Raw genomic sequence first — 18,044 nt, 5'->3', positions numbered from 1 at the left:
TAGACTGAAGACTCACCTCTTCAAGCTACATCTCACCTCATCACCCCCCACTACCCTCTAACATTTTTTTTTTTTTTCTTTCTAAAAAAAAAAAAAAAAAAAAAAAAAAAAATTAGGGTGTACAATTCACACTTATACCTAAGCAAAGTTATACCTATTGTAGCTCTCTTGCAGGAATGTTGTAAAGCACTTGTCTCTGAGTTTTGTAATGCACTTGTTGTAAGTCGCTCTGGATAAGAGCGTCTGCTAAGAACCTATAATGTAATGTAATGTAATGTGTGAGAGAGCGAGAGAGAGAGAGTGTGTGCGTGTGAGATGGTGTGCGTGCGTGAGCGTCTGTGTGTGAGAGAGAGAATGTGCCTGTGTGCATGCTTGCATGTGCCTGTGCGTGTGTGTGTGCGTGCGTGTGTGCGTGTGCGTGTGCGCGTGTGTGCGTGTCACACCACACTGGGACTGTTAAAGGGTACCTGGAGGTCGTACCCATGAATCAACAGGAGCCTGGCACACAAATCCCAGAGCTCCACTGAGGCAGAAGATCAGGTTTTACTGACGAATAACTTTTCAAACCATTCCTGAGTAAGAATGTTGCACTAGCAGGGAAAACGGATATCCTCGGTCCAAAGGCAGGAAAATTTGCACCACAATCAGAAACCTGATGATACTTCATCCTAAACCATGCTTCTGAATGGTCCAACTCCAATGGTTCTGACAAAGCATTCCTATTTTTCCAAGACACAATTTAGAAAACCAGGCAAAAAAATATGGTCTAAAATGACTAAATTAGTATGGTCAATTTACTCATTGCAAATGTATTTTTAGTTTCAAATGTAAATTTTAGTTTGAAGCGAATACCCAAGACCTAAATCTGGTGTTATGTGTTTCTCATTTTAGAAGTAGGTCATTGTTTATTTATATCTTTATTTATTTATAATAAATATTACTCACATGTTTCCAAATAGCATTGGACGATCCCCGTGAAGAGAACTGAAGCTACTCTTTACTACGCGACACATCAAATTATCACTTCATAATTATATCTATTTTTTCAACTTTCTGCTTCACCTCCTTCTTGCTTTACATAATCCTTTGTCACATTCATATCCCGACAAATCCGCTCTGTCTTAATAAGTACTGTTCATTGCTTTATAGTCTTATTCATAATAGAACAGCTGTTTGTGCAGTACTGGTGCAGTGTTGCGAAGCAAAAGCGTTGGTCTGTCAGGGAGGAGTTAAAAGTGGTGGAACTGAGGGTGGCAGCCATCTGTGGAACAGGATCACCTGAGTACACTTCACTGTCTGTGCCTGTGGAACAGGATCACCTGAGTACACTCCACTGTCTGTGCCTGTGGAACAGGATCACCTGAGCGCACAGCACTGTCTGTGGAACAGGATCACCTGAGTACACTTCACTGTCTGCCTGTGGAACAGGATCACCTGAGTACACTTCACTGTCTGTGCCTGTGGAACAAGATCACCTGAGTGCACAGCACTGTCTGCCTGTGGAACAAGATCACCTGAGCGCACAGCACTGTCTGCCTGTGGAACAAGATCACCTGAGTGCACAGCACTGTCTGCCTGTGGAACAAGATCACCTGAGCGCACAGCACTGTCTGTGCCTGTGGAACAGGATCACCTGAGTACACTTCACTGTCTGCCTGTGGAACAGGATCATCTGAGTACACTTCACTGTCTGTGCCTGTGGAACAGGATCACCTGAACACACAGCACTGTCTGTTAGTGTCTGTGGAACAAGATCACCTGAGCACACAGCACTGTCTATGGAACAAGATCACCTGAGCACACAGCACTGTCTATGGAACAAGATCACCTGAGCACACTGCACTGTCTGTTAGTGTCTGTGGAACAAGATCACCTGAGTACACTTCACTGTCTGTGCCTGTGGAACAGGATCACCTGAGTACACTCCACTGTCTGTGCCTGTGGAACAGGATCACCTGAGCGCACAGCACTGTCTGTGGAACAGGATCACCTGAGTACACTTCACTGTCTGCCTGTGGAACAGGATCACCTGAGTACACTTCACTGTCTGTGCCTGTGGAACAAGATCACCTGAGTGCACAGCACTGTCTGCCTGTGGAACAAGATCACCTGAGCGCACAGCACTGTCTGCCTGTGGAACAAGATCACCTGAGTGCACAGCACTGTCTGCCTGTGGAACAAGATCACCTGAGCGCACAGCACTGTCTGTGCCTGTGGAACAGGATCACCTGAGTACACTTCACTGTCTGCCTGTGGAACAGGATCATCTGAGTACACTTCACTGTCTGTGCCTGTGGAACAGGATCACCTGAACACACAGCACTGTCTGTTAGTGTCTGTGGAACAAGATCACCTGAGCACACAGCACTGTCTATGGAACAAGATCACCTGAGCACACAGCACTGTCTATGGAACAAGATCACCTGAGCACACTGCACTGTCTGTTAGTGTCTGTGGAACAAGATCACCTGAGCACACTGCACTGTCTGTTAGAGTCTGTGGAACAGGATCACCTGAACGCACAGCACTGTCTGTGGAACAGGATCACCTGAGCACACTGCACTGTCTGTTAGTGTCTGTGGAACAGGATCACCTGAACGCACAGCACTGTCTGTGGAACAGGATCACCTGAGCACACTGCACTGTCTGTTAGTGTCTGTGGAACAGGATCACCTGAACGCACAGCACTGTCTGTGGAACAGGATCACCTGAGCACACTGCACTGTCTGTTAGTGTCTGTGGAACAAGATCACCTGAGCACACAGCACTGTCTGTAAGTGTCTGTGGAACAGGATCACCTGAGCGCACAGCACTTGTCTGTTAGCGCCAGGATCAGCGCTGCCATAGAGACAGCAAACCCAAGAGGCAGCGGTGGGGATTAAGGAAAGCCCTCGCGATAAGCAGCTGCTCGTTAGAACCACAGAGCGTACACAGGCACTGGAGAGGGTAGTGGAAGGCAGGCCTGCCTGTCTAGTTAAACATGCACGTCTATGGTTAGAACAAGCTCCCGGATCTTAAATGCTCTACGACACCGCTTAGGACGACCCTGCAGAGGAAGGCGATTTTAAAATCTAAACGTCAAGATAGAAGGATATCATCTTACATACAACTTAACAACTTCTACACAGGAGGGACTCGATTGCATTGCAACACAGGCAGCAGAAATAACTCCCAGGAGAGTTTAACTTCACAAAAGGCAGATTCCTCTCCCCGTCTGTTCAGCCCTGTTCCCCTAACACGGAGAGAGGCTCGGGCTCCACAGAAGGGCCGTCTGAGAGCCACATGAAAGCCCGCGTTTCGCTGTGTCAGCAGCAGGGTGTCCAGCCCCTCCCGCTGGCCCAGTCTGGGCCCCTGAACCCCCCCCCCCCCCCTGAGCTCAGCACTCATTCAGGATCAGGTCTTATTCCGCTCCGGTGAGCTGGAACCACGAACAGAGCGCCCGTCTTCACGCGGGACTCAAACCAACCGCCAATCCACCCGGGTCCGTCAGTACTTGGCTTGCCTTTCTCTTTTTTTTTCTTTTTTTTACGAACCTCGTCACAATTGATAAAACTGTATTCTGCATGAATTCATTTCACTTTATTTGTTTTCTGTGCAGAAACGGTCAACTGGGGGCGAGACCTGCGTCTCCCCATCACCACTCACACTGACACTGGCGGCAGTGTAGAATCATGGGTAAAGGTCACAGGTTAAATTCCTGGGTACTACGTTGCAGTCGTACCCTTGAGCAAGGTGCCTAACCTGCATTGCTTCAGTATATATCCAGCTGTATAAATGGATGCTTTGTAAATGCTATGTAAAAGAGTTCCATACGTTGGTCTGGATAAGAGCGTCTGCTATAATGCCTGTAAAGTAATGACTTACTCAGTTCAGATTTTTCCCCAATTTAATCCGCCTCGGTTGACATATCAGATCACCCAGTAGTAAACGCACAGCATTCTCCATCGATTTCAGTGTTCGGGAGGAGTCCAGCATCCGTACAGAGAGGAGGCTGACAGAGGAGGAAATGCATCGCAGAGAGGGCGTCTGCTTTCCTCCACTGTCAGAGGCAGTCTCAGGCCTGTGTTTACATCAGACCACTAAGCGCTTCTGATATGAATCTATTGTCCAAATGGGAATACCAGAACCGCATACGCATTTGTTTTAACTGATTTTTTTTTATATACACACGCACACACACACACACACACACATACATACACACATACATATAGATGTACATATACCCACACACACATACATATGCACGCACATATATACACACACATACACACACTGGACTTCTCAAATCACAGATTTGTAATCAACCAATCCACATTTGGTTAAAGAAGCGCAGATTCTCAGCTTAAATTTAAGGATATTTTTTCATACATTTTGGTATACGTAGCTGCCTCAGCTACCCCCCCCCCCCTCACCCCCCCCCCCACCCCCCCCCCCCCCCCCCCCCCGATGCAGTCCTTAGCTCCCTCTTTACCCAAAACACACCGTAGTCATTTCACCAGACCTTTACCGCTGCCCCTGCTCCCCATACCGAACCACGCTTGGATAGTTTATTTAACACTGATAAAGGTCAGCCTTTCATAAATCACAAAAAATACTACATAAATTACTCATGGAACATATTAAAACAATCCTGCTGAATCAATTCCCCTCCGGGGGAAAGAAAATCGACTGAGCCGCTCAAATTTATGCTGGGAAGGATGTCAAAGATGATAATTACTCATCTGCAGCTGAAGAGGGTTTTATTTTCCCTTCACAAAAGACTCGGCCATGTGAGTCATTCTGGCACCACACAGTCAAACACATTCTGCTTCCGCTTAATAGCCACAGCTTTACAGACACTTTCTAGCCACACAAAAAAAAAAAAAACCACAGGAAAACTTAAGCAATAAAAAAATGTTGATGTGTTCCAATAAGCTGGGTAATGTAATGTAAAGAGTCAAAATGATGATTTGGATGAAAACGAAACAGAAACAGGACGGACTTGAGACGCCATTTTGTCACAGCGGCCTCTGTGCGGCCCCTATCCTTGGTTTCTCCACACAGAAGGGAATAAAACCCGCTGCAGTGTTGTGTCCCGCGTTGGCTGAGGAGGCTGTGCTTCTGGTCTCGGCCTGCGAGCCGCGGGTGAGCTTTATTAAAACTCCGCACCGCCGCCGCCGCCGCCTCACCGTCCGCTGTGATGTCAGGGGAGCAGATCTGCGCTCGCGTCGCTAACGTGCTAACGAGGAAAGGTTATCGCCGCCGAAATCCAATCAGCTCAAGCGCTGTGTCAACATATAAGAGTTTAGAATCGTCCCTGTAACTGCTGGTACTGCTGGAAAAGCTTCTGATTAGCACAGGTTCGCCTGCGCGGGGCCTGTGGAGCGTAAATTGCAGCTGACTTGTGGGAGAGAGGAGCTGAGAGCAGAGAGATAACTGGATCTGACAGCCCCCAGGGCCAAAGGAGTGCCACATGTGGCCCTCAATGAGGGAACCTGATAAAGCACACACACTTACAGTACACACACACATGCACGCACACACACTTACAGTACACACACACATGCACACACACGCACACGTGCACACACACGTACAGTACACACACACATGCACGCACGCACACACACATGCACGCACGCATGCACGCACACGTCCACACACACACACGTGCACACACGCATATGCCCACACACACACAAACACACACTGTACACACACAAACACACACACACACACACGCACGCACACACACACACACACACACACACATACTGTACACACACAAACACACACACACACACGCGCACACACACACACACACAGCAGCAGACATGTTTGCGGATGAAATGAACGGGGCAATGAAAGCTGGCAGCTGATTCACTGGAGGTTGAAAGACGGCCTCGTGTTTATTGGATGTTCCTGCTGCCGTTATGTTTGAACGCTCCGCTGTGGGAAGAGGCTGTGTTTGTTCTGCCCCAAGTCCCAGAGACGCAGACATACACGCACACACGCACGCACGCACGCACGCGCACGCACACACACACGCGCACGCACACGCGCACGCACACACACACACACGCGCACGCACGCGCGCGCACGCACGCACACGTGTGCACTGACTACACCGGGTACCAAGAAGGCAGCAGAATCTAAAACGCTTTTTTTTCCATCATCCGACAAAATTTGCCATAGTAAAGAACAGACTGGCACGCACACACACAATCAGTGTACTGGTCTTTCACAGCATGATGGTGACTTTACTCATATTTTGCAATATAGCCGAAATCACATCTCAGTCCCAACTGTGTGCCTTTTAAATCACACACTGGCATCTTTTTATTGCTTTTTTTGTGTTTTGTAGAAAATAAGAGGCCATTTAACAAACCCTGTCATTGTCATAGCACAGCAGTAAAAGGAGAAATAAGTAAATGTTAGACTTGGATGGCAAGCTCAGTACTCTACAGCAATGCTACCCAAAAACTGATGATATACAGGAGAGGTCAGGTGACGTCAGGTCCACCATGAAACAAAACAAAAACAACAACTTTAAATTAACATAGAAATGTAAAATGAATCCCATTCCCAACATCCAAATCGTTTGTTATTGAATACACATTGCTAAATTAAAATACTGAAAAGCTGGCCTATTTAGATTTATAGAGTTGATTGTGTTGTGAATGTAGTCTACAACTTTGGCAAGCTAATATAGCAAGGACAGCTACGTTGTGGGGAAAAAAGTGAAAAGCAAAAATGGACCAATTATGAAAGAACTTAATATGTGTTCAACAAACTCAACTGAGAAAGAGATTTAAGGCTTTAACAAAAAAGAAGAAGAAAAAAAATCTAGTTTGAGAAGCACTGCTTTAGAATCAAGTCTGAGAAGCACTGCTTTAGAATCAAGTCTGAGAAGCACTGCTTCAGAATCAAGTCTGAGAAGCACTGCTTCAGAATCAAGACTGAGAAGCACTGCTTCAGAATCATGTCTGAGACGCACTGCTTCAGAATCATGTCTGAGAAGCACTGCTTCAGAATCAAGTCTGAGAAGCACTGCTTCAGAATCAAGTCTGAGAAGCACTGCTTCAGAATCAAGACTGAGAAGCACTGCTTCAGAATCATGTCTGAGACGCACTGCTTCAGAATCATGTCTGAGAAGCACTGCTTCAGAATCAAGTCTGAGAAGCACTGCTTCAGAATCAAGTCTGAGAAGCACTGGTTCAGAATCAAGTCTGAGAGGCACTGCTTCAGAATCAAGTCTGAGAAGCACTGCTTCAGAATCAAGACTGAGACGCACTGCTTCAGAATCAAGTCTGAGAAGCACTGCTTCAGAATCAAGTCTGAGAAGCACTGCTTCAGAATCAAGTCTGAGAAGCACTGCTTCAGAATCAAGACTGAGAAGCACTGCTTCAGAATCAAGTCTGAGAAGCACTGCTTCAGAATCAAGACTGAGAAGCACTGCTTCAGAATCAAGACTGAGAAGCACTGCTTCAGAATCAAGACTGAGAAGCACTGCTTCAGAATCAAGTCTGAGACGCACTGCTTCAGAATCAAGTCTGAGAAGCACTGCTTCAGAATCAAGTCTGAGAAGCACTGCTTTAGAATCATGCCTGAGAAGCACTGCTTCAGAATCAAGTCTGAGAAGCACTGCTTCAGAATCAAGTCTGAGAAGCACTGCTTCAGAATCAAGTCTGAGAAGCACTGCTTGAGAATCAAGACTGAGAAGCACTGCTTGAGAATCAAGACTGAGAAGCACTGCTTCAGAATCAAGTCTGAGAAGCACTGCTTTGGAAAGAAATATCTCTCCGTCACGAGCACATTGTGTTTCACACGACTCCGCTGATACCCTCCTTTTCAGCCGCGTTTCACCACAGCGACGAGCGCTGTGAAAACATTCTGTGCCGTTACCTTGAATGCTTTGACAGCTCCATTGAGAAGAGTTTGAAAAGACAGCCAAAGTTCAGCCTCCGCATCCACGGAACACATGAGTGTTGCCATGCCAGCTTGGCGCAGGGGCGCTATATTTAGCAGTCGGTGATTATGAGGCTTTTCACACACACACACACACACACACACACACACACACCCCCAACAAAGATAAAGTGCTGGTGTAAATGACAACCTGTCTGCTTGTCTGTCCGTCATTCTGTCAGTCTGCGATTAACTAGCGAGGTGTCACGCTGAAGCCTGTGATCCAGAGCTCAAGTCACGGAACATTGTCACCCACAATCCAAAAACAAGCGGCTCTTCATCGCAAAAGGGGAAAAAATAATAGTAATCCCGCTGCTCCAAACGGAGCTCTTACCAGACAACACTCACAGAGGTTTCGGCTGAGGGACGGTCGTCTCCTTAAGCCGCAATCACCAGTTTAGTGACTGCGGTGACTAAGGGTTCCCTTTTTTTGTTTTACTAAATAATAATTTACTTGTCTGCTGCTAACGAACGCAACAAATGTTTTATCCGTTAAGATCTTGCTCAAAACACGCAACGATTAAGACGCCCGCCCCACCCCCAACCCCTACCCCCACAGAGATGTGGAAACAAGAATAGCAGAATTCTAAATTTAGCAAAGAAAGGAAGTGTCATCAGGCAACTGGCAGAATGGGACAGATATGGCTGCCCTACGTGACACAGTGTCCGTTAACGAAGTCGTGCTGTACACACCAAACACGCTGCACCTACAGAGCCCACAAACGCATTTTAGGGGGGTTTTTAAAAACGCTTGCTTGCAACCTGGTCACTCATTTGATTTTTTTTTTCCTGTTCCTTCCGCAACCTTTGCCCTCGGCTACCAACCTGGTCTGAGACGTTCATTTTAAACATGAAATATGAATGGATCCAGTGTCTGAGGAAAAAAAAAATATATACAGCTGTCATGGTTGGGTGTTATACGCGCCCTTTAAAACGCAAGCGTTCGCTTACGACTCTGACCTCAGCCACACAGCCGAGCCCCCGGGGCCTCCCACAACTGATAAATCAGGCGCCAGAACGGGACGAAGCCACATTACAGAGCGTGACCTCATCGGTCTAAGGCACGCACAGGCCCTCTCATAGTCACAGCCATGACAGGGTCCCATGACCCAATAAACACCAAGCACAGCCACAGCGCTAACAGAGAAAGACCCCACACCAGCGTGGACGGTACCCCTGACCCTCCCAAACAAATGATGTAATCTGGCCTGGAACTGTACAGGTTTAGATCATCTTTAAAGAGCAGACTAAAGAAAACACAGACACTTCTTTAACGGGGGGAGAAAAAGGTTAAAGGTCATACTGACCACAGCTGACAATAATTCCCCAGAATTCGGTCAAAGAACAACCCTAACGTGTCGTGCGACAAAGTATAAAGTATACGATATAGACACAGACATTGTCTGACCTGATGAGCGATTCACTCAGTCACACACACTCACTCCTTCACCTCATTCTCCAATTCTCTCTCTTCCACTCATTTTTCTTATAATCCAGACATTCCTCCTCCCACTCTGACTTTCACCCTCTCACTCACTCACTCACTCACTCCATCTCACCCCTCCACTCACCCTTGGTCACTCTCTCACCCTCCCGCTATCTCTCTCCCTTTCACCCGCCGTGGCCGCGTGGCCACTTCAGAAGTTCAGCCCCGTGTCAAGAGCTCCTGTATTTAAAAATGAAGGCACTGAGCCAGTCAGTAAACTGACAATCCGCATCTCTCACTGGGAAAGGGGACGCAGATACACAGAACACGGGTGGAATGGGTTTCTTACCCAACGCTCCATCTCACCTTCGGGCTAAACAAGAGCTGAACAAAAAGACTTGGCATTACAAACCCATTACCAAAATAATCGCTCATTAGATTATATATTAAATTAAAGGTTCCACACAGCATAAGGGGTTAACCTTTCAAACTAAGAGAAACTTACTTTTATGCTGTTTTGGTCTGGCAAATTGTGTACATTTATGCCGAGCGCCAGAGCTGAGAAGTAAACCCAATATTACTCCACACAAAACACAGGGGTCCGGTCTTCAGCACAGCAGTTCTGCAGCTGGCCATGCAGTGCAACGCTGGGTGAGACTGCGCACACTTAAATAACCGATGTGAGTTTCATTCCCCCCCCTTCCCCAAACCGAAATGGACACAACTGAAACTGTGCGTCAACATCACCGTTTCGAGGCGTTTCAGTACCGTACAGTACCGAGCTAATTTCAGAACGTTCACCCGCTCAGGGCGGCTTATCCTATTGGCCGAACAGGCCGGGCAGCCCTTTTGATTGGGCTGTTCGGCGCGCCGCGGCTACTTCACGCTAACGGCTAACGCTCGCTCCCCGACCGCCACCGTAATTACATGTTTACGTAATTGCTGTTTGCCGCGACTCAGACGCAAGGGCTGCTTTACTTGACGAGCGAGATTACGTGAGATTACGGTCTGAAAGCGCAATAATCACAATAATCACAGCGCGCGAAACGCCGGCTCACAATTAATAAGGAAAATTAGTCTTTCGAGGCCCCCTGCTTGAACAAGAGAGGAAATAAAAAATAAAACAAACGCAGCAAAGACAACGCTGCTTCCTCCCGCCAAATCAGGAACGTCAATCACATCCAACTCGTCACAAGACCCATCGTCAGAATGCCGACAAGTAATATACATTTAACATTTCGCTATTTACAGAGTCGCGGTGATTTAATTGAAACCAATCCGCCTTATTTTTCTCAAATTAATAACACGGAGCAATTTGGATTTCTGAAAGATGAACTAAGTGCCTTGTCATTATTAGTTAATCACTGCAGAAAGCAAACGGGTTTGCTACCTTTGCTAATTGATTATGGGAGGATAATAGACATGTCCGAATAATTAATAGATTCTTCAAAACACTGAAGACAACAGAAGTGGCTCGTGACTCGTACGACAGCTTTGTCGTTTACAGCAGAAGCAAACTTCAGCTGCTGTCACTGCGCCCAGGCAGGGCACTTCCACTTCACGGTGAATTTTATTTATTTATTTTATTTTATTTTATAAAAGCAATATAATGATATATATATATATATATAACAATATACACTCTTCTCACATTAAATAATTCCCTATAAAACAAGCTGGGGGGGGGGTAATTTTCAGCCAGTTTCCACCACTGAAAAAAGTAACTTCAATGAACAAAACGAATCACGTTCGATTTTTGACCTTCCCTTCATTTCAAGGTCGTCTCAAACAGTTCCAAGCAGTGGTTAGAGTGCAAACCGCTATGCCACACAAAACCGCTATGCCACACAAAACCGCTAAGCCACACAAAACCGCTAAGCCACACAAAACCGCTATGTCACAAAACCGCTATGTCACAAAACCACTATGCCACACAAAACCGCTATGTCACAAAACCGCTAAGCCACACAAAACCACTATGCCACACAAAACCACTATGTCACACAAAACCGCTATGTCACAAAACCGCTATGTCACAAAACCACTATGCCACACAAAACCGCTATGCCACACAAAACCGCTATGTCACAAAACCGCTATGTCACAAAACCGCTATGCCACACAAAACCGCTATGTCACAAAACCGCTATGCCACACAAAACCGCTATGCCACACAAAACCGCTATGCCACACAAAACCGCTATGCCACACAAAACCGCTATGTCACAAAACCGCTATGCCACACAAAACCGCCACCTCGGTCTCACTCACCCCGCGGGATGGTCTTGATGGCAGAGCGAAGTCGTCGCTCCACGGCCCTGATGATCGTCCCTGTGTCCATCGAAGCGGCCCTCACATACCCCCACCCCCCCACCCCCCCTGATGATTAGACTCCTCTTTAACCCCACCACAGACTCTTTAAAGCCCCGCCTCCTCTTTGTAATCTACGAACACTGTGAAGCAATTCTACCGCTCATGGTCATTTTCTGGCAAGCAGGCAGGCGAGCACTTGAATACCCTTCAAACGACAAGTTTACTGCCGCTAATCGGATCATTTAGAAGAACTGGCAGGACGTTTCGGTTGGTATTTAAATAGGCCTGACACGAAGGGCTTGAAATTGGGCTGAGAAATACACTCCCATACCTCCATACGCTGAGCACAGTGCCTGGACATATCAGCACTTAACAGCACTTAAAGGCTTGGGTGAAACACAAACACAGGGTGTCTAAACACTCTAAGATGAAATCTTAAAAGAATCTATTTAATTCAATGTCAATGGCATGATACCAAACTAAACAATGATTAGATAGATACTGAATAATGTAAAAACTTTCTCTCAGGGAAAACCTTTGTGGTGCTCATACTTCTACCATGAGAAATTAGAAAACACGGCCAGACGTTCACTTTGGATAACAGGAATGACACCACAAGCAATTACCAGCTGTCTATTGCTGTAGCGTCTATGGTTGAGGGCTTAGAGTTACTTCTACGCCAAACAACAAGTGATTCAAGTAACTGCCCAATCAATGGCTCCGGTTAAGATACAGGCTAGCAGACGCACCCTGGTGTATACTGTGATGTCACAAGAAGTTGGGAACTATATCGTTTGGTCTTGTGGAGTGTGAGTGGTAAGAAATGTATTCATAAACCAGACTTCCAAAAAAAGGCTTCTTTAATCCATTAACAAACTTTAAATAAGGTTTTCTCTGGAGGCAAACTCATAAACTCATTAAGGGGGCCTTCCGAAACAAAGCATCCAAAAGTTCAATATAGAGCAAAAATAAAATAAAAAAACTACACAAGGTCTTGTTTCCCCCTGTTCTCAATCCATCATTTTTTTTTCCCAAAAGTCCTCCAGCGTATACTTTTCGCTCAAGACTCAAAAGCTGGCAACTGTCTTAGGCTCTCCTCATGATCATGGGAGTTGTAGTTCAAACTGGGTGGCCATAACAACCTGTAGTCCCTGCTGGACCCAGCGGGAGGAAAGGTACCCCCAGTCCATGACCCTGCCTCTGGTTACATCACAATATGGGCAAACAGAACCACCCTGTTCTTTGACATCCTCCTGCTCCTCTTCCACCTCCTCCTTTCTGTGAATGTAAATTCGGAGGGAAAGCTCTTGCCAGCCGAGGCAGTTGAATGGGCTGGGCACGGGTCCACATCTGATCGCTCGTAAGCGCGGCGTGTTTTCCTCTCTGTCCTCGGCTACGGAGCCAAACCGCCACAATGTTTATGAAATCATAAACGGCCCCCGAAGGAAGCCGCCGCCGCCGCCGCCGCCAAGGCCCGCGGCTCGCCGTTTCGGCGGGAAACACGGCGCTGAAAGCAAGACCCCCCCCGCCCCCCCCCCCCGATCAAGACGGGCAGAAACGCACAGTATGCAATACCGTTAATTGCCCTGTCTTTACATCGGGAGCCACGAGTTCCTGGTGGAAAACGAAAGGGTCACATCAGTGAGAGGACTACTAATGAGGATACGGGCTCGGAGAAGGAGGAGGAAAAAAGAGTATCCCCCCCTCACCAACCCCCACCGCCCCCACCCCCCCACCCCCCGCACCCCGAAAGGTCAGCACAAAACGGAGACAAAGCAGCGTAGGTGGAGGGATAAAAGGGAGAGAATGTGAGTGCAGGTGTCGGCGGTGCCTGTGGTGAGGGATGAATGGGAAACTCTGGGCATGTAACGCAATTTCTCTCTTCCTTTTCACAAAAACCCTGGGAATGGATCCATCACGTCATAGAGTCCCAAAAAAAAATGCAGACTTACAGCAACCTGTCAGCGACAACACTGCAACACTGCAACTGCTGCAACACTGTCCAGCTGCAACACTGCACTGCTACAACACTGTCCTGCTGCAACAATGCACTGCTACAACACTGAGCTGCAACACTGCACTGCTACAACACTGTCCTGCTGCAACACTGCACTGCTACAACACTGTCCTGCTGCAACACTGCACTGCTACAACACTGTCCTGCTGCAACACTGCACTGCTCTACAACACTGAGCTGCAACACTGTCCTGCTGCAACACTGCTCTACAACACTGTCCTGCTGCAACACTGCTCTACAACACTGTCCTGCTGCAACACTGCACTGCTACAACACTGTCCTGCTACAACACTGAGCTGCAACACTTCTCTGCAACACTGTCCTGCTGCAAAACTGCACTGCTGCAACACTGAGCTGCAAAACTGCACTGCTACAACACTGTCCTGCTGCAACACTGCTCTGCAACACTGTCCTGCTGCAAAACTGTCCTGCTGCAACACTGAGCTGCAACACTGTCCTGCTGCACTGCAGCAAAACACAGGCAGCGTACAGCACAGCCTGCACAACAGATCTCTGACAGGCAGCTGGGCAAGCAGAGGGAAAGAGAGGGAGAGGGAGGGAGGGAGAGAGAGACAGAGAGATGGGAAAGGGAGGGAGAGAGAGAGACAGAGATGGGAAGAGAGAGTGAAGCGAGAGAAAGAGAGAAAAGGGGGGAGAGAGAGAGTAAAAGAGAAGGAAAGAGTAAGAGAGAGAGAGAGAGAAGGGGAGAGAGAGAGATAAAGAGAGAGACTGCAGACTCGTATCACTGTTCAGGAAACTCACACAGCACAGTAAACGGTGAGGGAGTCACTGCACCACAGTCACAGATCAGTTCAGACGCCTGAGCGCAGGCTTCAGCCCATTTAAACCCTCAGACCCCATCCCCACACGCTGTCATCACCAAGCAAGAGTGCTCGAGCGCACCGAACTCACAGCGACAAAGCCAGCTTTCTGACAATAAGACCTCCATTTCCAGAAAAACCACCGCCTTCACCTTCCCCCCCCCCCCCCCCCCCCCCCCAACGAGAAAACTTCCCCCGTAACAACATAATCACGGCTCTTCAGGTGAGACGTCGAGCCGGTGTTACACAGGAGTGAGAGCCCAGACACAGCGAGCAATGTGAACTTGTTTTTATTTGTAAACAGATAAAGAGCTTTTTCGGTAACAGCAGCAGCTGCGTGGAAACAGAAATGATCCCAAATCAGAGGGGATGTAGTGTAAATCTCACACGCGAGCAACAGTACCAGCAATCTCAAGCAACTACCTGCGCCCCAAGAAAAATACACAACAACAAGGACAAGCGCTTATTCTTTACACAAGAGTTACATCCTGTTCAGTCTCATCGCAACCTTATTTTAAAACTGCACTGCTGTATGTCACTGAAGATGCATTGTTTTCCCACTGCTTCACTTCAAAGATGCCTGAGCATGCCGTCTGCTACGGGTCACAGCCACCGCGTCGATGAAAGATCGCTGAGCAGGGGCACTGTATGCGATTGGGACTACATTACCCATGAGCGCTGAGGTGCGGTTTTGTGTCAGAGAGAATCCAATTAAGCTGCACCACTACACTTTTCTCCCCTGACAACACCTGAAGACTCTGGTTAAGAAATTAAATTATAAACACCCCCATTACTGGGAAACACAGGATGTGCCAGATTGCGGAGTGATTCATTGCTGTTGAAACGCTGCATTATGGGAATGGTGAAAACTCTCCACATTACAGGGTCTAGATCTGGCCTCCTTAGAGAGCTATATGGCCCAGATCTGGCCTCCTTAGAGAGTTATAGGGACCAGATCTGGCCTCCTTAGAGAGTTATAGGGACCCGATCTGGCCTCCTTAGAGAATTATAGGGACCAGATCTGGCCTCCTTAGAGAGTTATAGGGCCCAGATCTGGCCTCCTTAGAGAGTTATATGGCCCAGATCTGGCCTTCTTAGAGAGTTATAGGGCCCAGATCTGGCCTCCTTAGAGAGTTATAGGGACCAGATCTGGCCTCCTTAGAGAATTATAGGGCCCAGATCTGGCCTCCTTAGAGAGTTATAGGGTCTAGATCTGGCCACCTTAGAGAGTTATAGGGCCTGGATCTCATTTCATTAGAGAGTTATAGGGCCTGGATTTCATTTCATTAGAGAGTTATAGGGCCTGGATCTCATTTCGTTAGAGAGTTATAGGGCCTGGATCTCATTTCGTTAGAGAGTTATAGGGCCTGGATCTCATTTCGTTAGAGAGTTATAGGGCCTGGATCTCGTTTCGTTAGAGAGTTATAGGGCCTGGATCTCATTTCATTAGAGAGTTATAGGGCCTGGATCTCATTTCATTAGAGAGTTATAGGGTGAGCCCTGGTCTGTGCCCCCCCCCACCCCCCCCCCCCCCCCCCCCCCGCACACCCAGCACCACCACACACCGTGAACAACTGAATCATCCCCCACCGAGCTCTGCTCTGGCTTCTGATAGCTAATGTGGTCACTCCGTAAGCCCATGTCTGTGAAATACTGCAGCAATGCCAGACAGAAGGAACAGCCCATCACAAAACCACAGAACATTGCATTCGACTGCATCAATAATTAAAAGTGTCGAAAATGTCACATCTTGTACTTTCCATAACTTTACCTTTTTTTTGCTTTGGGGGGTAAAGTTCCTTGCAAAAGAACACAAAATACCCGCACCCCCCCCCCCATAACCCCCCCCCCCCCGCCCCGCCACCCACCCCACCACCTCGACAAGGACACAACCCACACCCCTCATTAAAGAAGCTCACTGCTAGTCCTCATTTTCTATACACCACACAAAAAAAAGATATTCTGCTTTTTCCTCCGTACAATTTGCAATTTGTATGAATTACCTGAAGGCTGTGTGCCAGCGAGCTGGGTCAAGCCACTCGGAGAATCTCACGGCATCGCGAACGTTGGGACTCATTAATATTCACCCGGAGGAGAGAAGAAAATAATAAAGGATACTTAACGTAAGCATCCATATACGTCTCCCTTTGTTTCCAAACAGTGAAGTCGAATCTCATTCTACACGGCCCTGTACTGCACTTCTACACTGCAATCCAAGGCGTCTTCAGTCTCCAAGTGTACCGATCCTACTGGCTCAGGACTGCAGATTCGCTCATTATCCAGTCAACTCTTGACAAAAACCTGTTTGAAGTGCCATCCCAATACTTATGAAGCAATTTTTATTAATGAATCACTGCCAAACATGTTCATTTTGAGTCAGCACATGTAAGAAATTCCGTACATTCTCGCATGACTCCAAACATATGACTGCTTGAAGCAGTTACACAGCATCTTCAAAAGGATCTAAACACTTACAAACAGAGCGAATCATTCATTTTTAATTAAACACGAGTAATCTTCCTCTTTGAATCAGGCAAGAAGTGGTCCTTAGATGTGTGCTGTAGGAGCCTGCCATTTTAAAAATCATTTATGATTGCAGTTATAACAAAAACCTCATAATTGTAATTGTTTGGAAACCATAAAATTTACCTTCTTGTGATTATTTTTGCAAGCATTTTGCCAAGCTTGCTTCTTGCTGCCAACAAAGTCAAGCTAAAATTATTGCTCATTACAATGTCTGGGAGCAAACATTGTGTTTTTAATAACTTTGCCCCTACTTTCACCCAATTTGGAGCCTGCAATTGAATATCCAAGACTAATTTATCACTGAGACTGTTTTGGTCTCCTCAAAAACATGCTATATCAGTTGTTTCTTTTCACTGCTGTTCACCACTAAAGTTTGAATGGGCACTGCAATGGAGGAGATCACATGGGCGAACACTACCAAGCTCCCGATTGGCTACAGATGAGCCATATCCTGCTGATTGACATCCCTCCCAGCCAATTATGAGCCATCCTGCAGGGCTGTCAGTTCAGGTGGCAACGGCGTGTTCCGATTCAATACTGGCCATTTTGTGCTCTAGAGCAGCGCCTCAACCAGCAGAGCCACCAAACAGGCTTTAAAAAAACATTTATAACTGATATTTACAGAATATAAAACATCTGGGAAACAGTGACTTGATGTGACAAAGGCAAAAAGGAAAAATTCACATTCATTTCCAACACCAAAAATACAATCTCCTGTACTCCAACACTGACACCCATTACGCTGAACTCAACTAGATAACACCCTTTTTGCCATTAAAAAAAAAAGCTGCATTTAAGTTTACTATTTTAACACAGAATATTTGGCCCCTACTACAAACCCGTGTGGACAGCCTCTGAATCGATTGAAGCCTCTTAATCTGTGTAACGGCAGCATACCACAGTAAGTTCTGAGCTCTGTAGTCAGGCAAAGCTTTTAATATTTACAATTAAATCAATAAAAAAATAACATTTCATTTGAGCGCCATTTTAA

General features: G+C 46.9%; 1 protein-coding gene across 3 annotated transcripts in view; it reads right to left on the bottom strand.

Moving 5' to 3' along the window:
- The window catches only part of fgf14 (fibroblast growth factor 14), a 182,646-nt gene that overhangs the window by 117,109 nt on the left and 47,493 nt on the right, over positions 1-18,044 (bottom strand). The window contains exon 1 of one of the 3 annotated variants that reach the window (XM_035393259.1): positions 11,648-11,731. The exons of the other annotated variants lie outside the window; for them this stretch is intronic. Coding sequence (XP_035249150.1) covers positions 11,648-11,717 — 70 coding nt within the window. The 5' untranslated portion in view covers positions 11,718-11,731. Of the gene's footprint in view, positions 1-11,647; positions 11,732-18,044 lie in introns of those variants that run through there. 3 annotated transcript variants of the gene reach the window in all.

This window comes from Anguilla anguilla, chromosome 15, assembly GCF_013347855.1.
Source record: "Anguilla anguilla isolate fAngAng1 chromosome 15, fAngAng1.pri, whole genome shotgun sequence".
In the NCBI taxonomy this organism is placed as follows: domain Eukaryota; kingdom Metazoa; phylum Chordata; class Actinopteri; order Anguilliformes; family Anguillidae; genus Anguilla; species Anguilla anguilla.
Note: the sequence above shows the minus strand (reverse complement) of the source record. Positions and strands in the feature narration are given on the sequence as shown.